The sequence below is a fragment of the Pelobates fuscus genome, chromosome 7 (genome assembly GCF_036172605.1).
Source record: "Pelobates fuscus isolate aPelFus1 chromosome 7, aPelFus1.pri, whole genome shotgun sequence".
NCBI classification, from domain to species: Eukaryota; Metazoa; Chordata; class Amphibia; order Anura; family Pelobatidae; genus Pelobates; species Pelobates fuscus.
The window spans coordinates 127,701,080-127,709,909 of NC_086323.1; the positions used below are offsets into that span (position 1 = coordinate 127,701,080).

At 37.2% G+C, this 8,830-nt stretch overlaps 1 protein-coding gene across 1 annotated transcript; it reads left to right on the forward strand.

Annotated features, from left to right (window-relative positions):
• Window positions 1–1,291: 1,291 nt before the first annotated feature.
• Window positions 1,292–5,166, forward strand: CISH (cytokine inducible SH2 containing protein). The gene is made up of 3 exons (XM_063426617.1): window positions 1,292–1,685; window positions 2,676–2,920; window positions 4,003–5,166. Exons 1-3 carry the CDS (start codon window positions 1,639–1,641, stop codon window positions 4,512–4,514), a joined length of 804 nt encoding a protein of 267 aa, XP_063282687.1. The 5' UTR covers window positions 1,292–1,638; the 3' UTR covers window positions 4,515–5,166.
• The last annotated feature ends 3,664 nt before the right edge of the window (window positions 5,167–8,830 follow it).

Sequence of the window (8,830 nt, forward strand, 5' to 3'; positions counted from 1 at the left end):
TATTTGTACAGATTCCATCGCATAGTTACATGACTTTATGGGTTATTCATAAAAGTGAGAATTGTCAGGTGTTTCAAACGTTTCGGCCACAATAGCTAAACTGGTAAAAAAAAAAAAAAAAAAATCTCCAAATCATCTAGATTTCAGTTTGACAATTTTGTCCTGCAATTTGAAATTCACTTTGCATTTGTGATAACTCAACAGTTTAATGAATAGCACTGTGGGTCTTTTCTTGATGTTACTTGGCTTCTGACATTATGTGCAACCCAATCCCCAGCCCCCCTGAGTGTTTTACATTGATATATCCAACATGTGCTCACACCTTGTTTACCGTCACGGCCCCGCTTGACCATAATGCACAGATACCACAGCAACACCATTCAGAGGGTTAATTTATTAAACAGTGAGCTGTGGCCTGGTAGAAAATTACCCACAACCAACCTGCAAAATATAAGCAGATGGGTGGATCTTTCTACAAATTCCACAGCTTTCATTCTGCAACTTGTAACTAGTCTCTGATAAAATTAATTAGGGGGTTATTTACTAAGCACTGAATTGCGTTAAACTGAAACGCACATTTCTGTCTAAAATAACCTACACTGCAGTCGGTGGCTTTAAAAAAAAAAAAAAAAAAATTAAATTACATTTGCTTTTTTTTGCCTAAATGTTATAATTCTATGTTCAATTCATTACAATACGCTGTTTTGTGAATAAACCGCTTAATGTGGAATAACATTTCAGCAGAAAACATTGAAATTCCATTAGTTTAACCCCTTCCACCAAAGACAAGCCACAAACACCACGATAACGAGATTAACTAACACCTATTACTGAAATAATGAATCTTTTTGTATCTAAATCCAGATAAAATGCGTGTTTTATGACAGATAATGTATGGATTTTTGCACTTCCTACTTCACACTTTTTGTAACATTGTTGTAGCGTGCTTGCCCAGGTCAGAACTGAAGGCACTGTTCAGGGTAAAACAGAAACACTATAAATCTTTTTGCTCTGAAAGAACAAACACGTGGAGAAAGAGTTAAAAGACTAAAGCTATTGATTTTCTCCCTCAGGCAGTTCCGAGTAATTTTGTTGGTGAATGAAATGCAGTAATAATAACAGAGCACAAGATTAGTTACAGCATCTTCTGAGGGCTGCACTTCCACAGAAATGGGCAGGAAGTAACAAGTCTCCTCCCTTCTCTGTCATGTCAAGCCCGGCCTTAGCCTCCTTTCTGTCTCTCCTATTGGTGACTGGGAATGGATCAGCCCAGTTTTCCTGGAAAGTTCTTGGAATTGTATCAGTTCAGCTCTGCTCTCACACAGAAGACTCAGACACACACCCAACACAGCTATATATAGCTAAAGCAGAGCATAGCCCATTACATATACCATCAGAATGCTGAGAGAACACAGTGGATTGGACTAATTGTCACAGTGAGGGACATAGCCTAAAGAGTGGAATACAACAACATTCTAGTAGACTTCTGGGGGGCTGGCTGCCTCTGGAGTCAATACGTTTTGGAAGCTGAGATACAAAGACAATTTAGGAACAGCCCATTGAAAGAGAAAGAAAGAACACAAAGGGGAAAAATACAAACATAACAGAAGAAAATATACCCATCTGTTGGAGAGATTTATGTCTTTTCGCCACTCTTGGACGGATATGATTCTTTGTGTGCAAAGGTAAGAGTCGTGTTTGTGACATCTATGATTTATCAGTTCTGAGTCTCTGTATTATTGTTATCATTATTACTGGCCTTTATAAAGCACCAACATATTCCGCAGCGCTGTACAATCGTAGGAAAAGAGACCGTACAGAATAGGCAAACCTATACCATAGGAATAGAGGTGCCTGCTCTGTGCGTTTGACTGTTTTAGATACACGTTTTCGGAATGTATATAAATTGTTGGTTTCTGAGTTTGGCAGGTGTCTGCGTGTTTGTTCGTCGTAATATATCAAGATATTTAGGAACCATGGTGTTTTTATGGGGATTTTTTTAAATCAACGCAATAGACAAAGTAGGTTACAAAAGTCAATTCTGAAGAACTGGATCCATTATACGACCAGATAAAGTACTCGTTAGGTACATGGTTTCAAGTCTCGTCTCCCCCCACTCCCCTCTCCCCCTTCCCTTCCTAATAAACTCACACAGATCATCCCATTTCCTATGAATTAGAGTTGTGTAATCTGCCTTGGAGCAGTTGTCCTGCAATGACTGCCAACATTTTTAACAGGTTTTTGGGTTATGCAGATCTGAGCGGCAAAAACAACAATATCTGTAAATTGGGGTAGAGGGGAAATACAATTTGAATTAACCCCAGACACCAAGCAATGTGTATTAAATATAGAAGATGACTGACTACGCAAGGGTTTCATTACGCCCAAATTTATGTCGTTTTGAGAGCTGTTTCAATCTGGTGTATGGCAGTCTGTGCCCTGATGGCATTTAAAAGATTAACCATTTCACTGCTGGAGTGCACATTTTCAGATGGTAAACTTGCACAATGCACAAGCAGACGTAACTACGTCAGCTGTTTAACCTAAAATGTGTAATTTACTTTGAACTCACTTCCAATTCCAGACAATTCACAATTTAACGTATAACCCTTTTAACTGTTGCATGTAGATTTTACTACTGAATACAGAACTCTGACCTCTCTTTGTCTCTGCAGTCCACAGAGCCTGTTGGCAGAACAGAGGACTTGTAGATCTTCTTCTTGTGTCGGAGTCCCTGGATTTTTACCAGGTCAAGTCATGCATCCTCCAAACCACCCTCGGTGCCGAGGTCAGCCGCCACACTCCTCAGAGGAACCGACCAGAGCAATGGATACCCATGCACCTTCCCAGACACGAACTCGAGATCCTGAAGAAGATCTGCTATGCATCGCTAAAACTTTTTGCTACTTGCGTGAATCTGGTGAGTTCCCCAAATGCACATATATAAACTTTGAATGACCACAGATTAAAAGGGTGGATGGCTTTGGCATGATAATACTTTATGTTTTGCCAAAACCAAGAATTATTGTCAAACAGCTGTTGGATACTGACATCCATTTGTCTGTGAGGTCAGGGATTGGAGTAGTATTCCAGGGTTCATTTAATGAACTGGAAATTGTCGATAGTTAACAAATGTAAGGCTAAAAGACAAATTGGAGAAAAAAAAATGTTTGTCCTGTTCAGCTATTTTTCTTGTGTGGCAAGTTCAGCTCAACATCCCAATATCATTTCTCCACAATACCTCAATAACTGCTTTAATGATTAAACCCTTGTAGCTGATGGTTTTTGTGGGAGATAATTCAAGATACTAAACATTGAGTTCTTGCTGGTGATCAATGCTAATAGGGGAGATCACATCCATATCTGCAAAAAAATATCCACCACAAAATGTATCACTATATTTTCAAAAACTATTCTCTGCTTTTATAAAGGTGAGAAGTAGTTGTATGAGTGTTGAAGGCCTCTATGAAAGTACAGCTGGAAGTCTGTTAAAGCTGTTTATTGGGCGGACGTGACCATGATCATCCATAAGACCAAATTAGCTGGTAGACCATCTCAATTTAGAACGTCTGTTACTCCTATGTGCACATTGTGGGGATATGTTACAGCTGTGGAGCAGCATGAAAGAACCTCATCCTCTTTAAAATTATTCATGTGAACAGTTGAAGAGTTTTAATTTTTATATATTTAAATGTTTTGCACCATAAACTTAATAAGATCCCTTGGAATATTCATAAAACTAAAACTGGGTTGAATTTCTCTACAGCTGTTGCATTTGGCTAAAGTAAAGGTAAATAATGGTAGGTGTCCAGCAATAGACAAAGTGCAGGAGCCACCCTGGTTGCCAGCGGTTCCTCACACATAATTAACTGTCTTATAGTTTTTATTAGGATCACACGGGTAGTGATATCAAGTTTTTTTTATGGCATGTGAGTTTAACAATATTGTTTATTCAGTTTAACTTTCTGTGAATCTAACAGGTCTTGTTTCTTATCTAACCAGGTTGGTACTGGGGCTCTATTAATGCCACTGACGCCAAGCAGCAGTTACAGAAGATGCCAGAAGGGTTCTTTCTGGTGAGGGACAGCACTCACCATAGTTACCTGTTCACGTTGTCCGTCCAGACTAATCGGGGACCCACAAACATACGCATTGAGTATTCCGACGGCCTTTTCAGACTGGACTCCAACTATTTATGCAAGCCGTACATTATGTCCTTTCCAGACGTTGTCAGCCTGGTCCAATACTACGTTTCTAACTGTCATTCCGAGAGCAGCAAAGAAACCTCCAGGGAGTCCAGTCCATCGCCACCTGTGCCACCTTCACCTAAAGAGACAAAAGGTGTTCATTTCAAGCTTCTGCATCCTCTTCCTCATGGTGGTCAAAGCCCCAGCCTACAACATCTGTGTCGATTGCAAATAAACCAGTGCATGGCTCCAGCTTCCAACATGATGGATCTCCCACTCCCAAAAAGAATGGTAGAGTACCTGCAGAGGTACCCATTCAAACTCTGAGTGACAATAGGCAAGAGAAGGTCATGTCTACTCTGCCCATATATGTGGTGCCATACCAACTCAGAACACATGGACGTTGAAATCCCAAGACTGTATAAACTCTAAATATTTATTTCAATTATTGCACCTAAACGTTTTCTAAGATTTTTGTATTTTTCTCAGCAGTTGGTACTTGTCCAGACCATCTTTCCCGTTCACCGCTCTGTGATTCCACCAAAGAACCATCATTACTTTGTAATTGTGACCATGTCAACTGCAAAGGCAATGATGAGTGTCATGTGCAGTCCAGAGCAGCGGTCCTCCCTTGCTGTTATTTGCAACATGAACTGCACTAAACCACCTATACATATGAGTGTCATAGGGAAGAAATGGAATATGTTACATAGTAGATGGAGATGAGAGAATTCAGACTTCTATGTACTTTATAATATCTGCTGCACTACGGTTCTCCACATAGACAATTTGTGCTGAATTCCAAGTCTTTCTGGATTTGAAGATGTAAAATCTGACAACACTAACTTACTTGACAAGGATGTTTTTAAAAGTTGCAGCACTTTGGGTCGGGAGTTAAAAAACAAACAATTGAACAACCATTTGTTAGGGTTGTGTCTCCAGCTGATGGATATAAATAAATAGGATTTTTTCATATAAATTTGTTATGTCGTTATTATTTCAGAAATCTAATTTTCAATACTGTCCCATGCTCTATTACTGTATATCCACTTTAAAAATCTCACTGCTATAGCCCTCACCCACAAGGCACTCATCAGGCATTATATCTTAAAACACATACCATCTTAGCATGATCACTGTTCTTCTATGTTACCTTAAAAAAGTGTAAAGGTAGTTACATTTCATTCCACAGACTTCTCTTAGACCAATTCATTCCGAGGACACTTCCATATTACAAAAATGAATTTATTGAAGTTTATTATGAAACCGTGAGTGAATTGCAAATAATTTTGTCCTAAATCATTAAGATACGTATTTCATCCCAGTTATACTCAGAGCTTTCCTATTTTTCTCTTAATGTTGAAATTTAGATTTAAATTCACTGTTCAACGAATAGACCTTCATAATTTATACTACAGATAGTCTGTGACAAATGTACTTCTAAACGTGCCGGAGAATATTTCTAAATTGATTCCATTTCCAAAACTGGCTTTACAGAATACATAGTACAACATTTTTTTAATATTACATATAGTTACGTAGGCTGAAAAGAGACATGCGTCCAACAAGTTCAGCCTTTTTAATATTATGGGTAAATATGGAATATTATGGGTAATAGTAATCGGTTGCTAGGGTTACTCGGCTTAATATATTATTTTTGTATTCCCATTTGTTATGAAAACAAAAATGTTGAGAGGCCTTGGTTTAAGCGGTTACTACCCTCTAAAAGTATTAAGAATATTGTCAGTATATCTCTCTGCTTCCTTCCTGCTTTTCCAAACTAGTCTGTGTAGCTGCATTTTGTTGCCACTTGCAGTATTCTGCCAAGCCCTGTACTCACCCCCCTCCCCATTCTGTTCTTAGCTTAACACAGAATTTACCAGGAAATTCTCCTCTGAGCTTTTCTGAGAAAGTAAGCAAAAGTGGGTGGAAGAGAAATGTCAGTAGAGGGAGCACTCATAGTTACGCACTCATTACATTACATATATACATGCATACGCAGACACTCATATCTATTTACATCCACTCGTTAGAATACATTTTACATAGCACTGCATTACTAGATACTGTAGCTATAAATCTATTACAAATGTATAACTTGGCAAAAAACATGTTTTTTTTACAGATATATATTTAGAAAGTGTTTTGCTTGGAAGAACATACGGAGAGAGGATTCTCCTTTTTTGCATCTGTCCTGAGATACATGTACAATGCAAATATCTAATACATTCGTAATTAAGGAAGTTTTCTTATTATCAAATTAGAAGGATTTTAAACCTCATTTTACATAAATGCATTGTGGCTATTTCACCATATTATAGATTGTAATGTAGTATTATTATTATTATTACAGTGTGTTATGGTTTTATTTCAACAAAGCCGCTCATCTCTTGAAAAAAACAACAATAAACTTTTTTATAAATTATAAATCTGTTGATCTATAAGAATATTTCTTGCAATTTTACTTTGATTCATTTTAGCTGAGTTTAACGAGATGAATTCATTATTCACTAAACAATTGTCTTCTGTTGGAAACTGACCTTTAAACAAACCCTTTGTTTTTTTTCTTAGAAAATATTTATAGATCTGGAGTACCGTAATATAATTTTACACAAGTATATTGAATGACATATGTAAATATGTATATTTACGTATGCATGTGTCCTTGTAATTGTATTTTCTTGTATTCTTTCATGTAACCATATGTACTTCTATGTTATGATAATGGGGGGGGGGGGGGAAAAAAAAAAATATATATATATATATATATATATATCCCAGGACATACTTGAAAACAATATATCCTTCCTGGTAAAATATTTTGTAAATAAATATATAGGTACTTCTTTTTACTTTATACTTTTTAATTTTAGAGCAAGTTGCACAAAAAAAGTACGGGTAAATTGTGAGGCAAACATTTAAAAGGAAATTCTCTCAATTTACCAGTATCCATTTATAAATAGCCCCCTCTCTGAAACTGACTCAAATAACCCTGAATCTCCCCCTCCTATCCCCATGACTCAGGGTAAATTGCTCTAGGACAAAAGTGTTTTAACAAAAAAACAATGTATACGGTAAATATATACGGTAAATTACTGATATCCCCAAATGAGCAGAGTGCGCTGAAAACCCCCTTCCCTCGCCCACAAGTAACCGGGTTTAAAAAAAAATTAAAATATATAAGGTACTTTGATTTTGGTTTAATTAACATCATTATCTTTTTATATGCTGTATTTCTCAGAGAGACGCATATAATATAATGTTACAAGGGAAAGATTTAATGACTGAACTTCCCAATTAAATAAAAAAACTAGAGCAATGAAAATGCTTTATTAAAATAAATATTACAAATTACCCCCCCCCCCCACCCCGCCTCCGGCTCGCTGAGATGGTTTGTGCTGCTATTGTGTCAATTCCCAGGAAAACAGGCGGGATTTTCCATGTTCCAGGCTTCCAGGGAAGTGGTACCTGCTGTCACGGCTCGGATTGGCTGTCGAACTGTGCTTGGCCACACCCCCGGCTTTATCTGGATTTCTTAGAAAGGGCTGAGTTCCTAAGAAGTGCAGCTCAGTGTTAGCAGGAGACTGAGAGAGGGAAGAGGAGGGGGGTTAGAGGGGGGTTTGTAAGGGCCGCGGCGTACCTTCCCTGTTAGAAAATTGATGTTTCCAGGAAAAGCCATTATTATTATGATACAATGCTGTCTGTATAACTAAATAAGCGTCTCTTTTTATGTGTGTGTTTGGATCTCTAATCCCTGAATACTTAACCCCTTAAGACTGAGGCAATTGGACAAGTTCTGACCAAAACAAAACCTAGAATTTGAGCTTTATGTCTGTTCAACCATAACCTCTTTCATATTAAGTCCACCCACACTTGTATCTATATATAGATATATATATCTGTTCAGGAAAAATAGCTCTCATTTTACATTAAATATTTATGTATGGAATACAATTTAATATAAATAAAATCTGAAAAGAAAGTGTGAGCAATTGTTATTTTGAAAGTCCTGCATGGCATTCTAACTGTGAATATCATAATACTGTTGGCTTTTACTGCAATAAAATACACATATTTGTGTTCGGCAATGTCTCACAAGTACGCCCCATGTACAGGTTTTATGGGGTTTAGGAAAATTACAGGGTCAAGTAAAGGGCTTTCCCCAGTTACAGTCTTTACGTACTGAATTTTGCAAGTTTGGTTTCCTGGGCCTATGTTGCCTTTGAGGTATGACAGCCCATGAATACAAATTAACCCCATCATGGCATACAATTTGGAAAAGCAGACAACCCAGGGTTTTCAAAATTGGGTATTTAATTTTCTAGTCTATTTTGTAGCCACTTAGTCACAAACCCTGGCCAAATTTAGTATTCATTTTGTTTTCGTGTTTTTCACTCAATATCATTCTCATATGTTTTACTGCTCTAAAACACTTGTATTTGTGTTCAGCGATATCTCTCCCCCCAAGTACAGGTTTTATGGGGTTCTGGAAAGTTAAAGTATTAAATATAGTGCTTGTAATTTAGATTTTTTTTTTAATAAATTATTTTTATTGTGGGTGCACTTAATATGAAATAGGTAAATTATGGTTGAACAGACATATAGCGCAATATTCCAGGTTTTGTTTTGTTCAGAACTTTTCC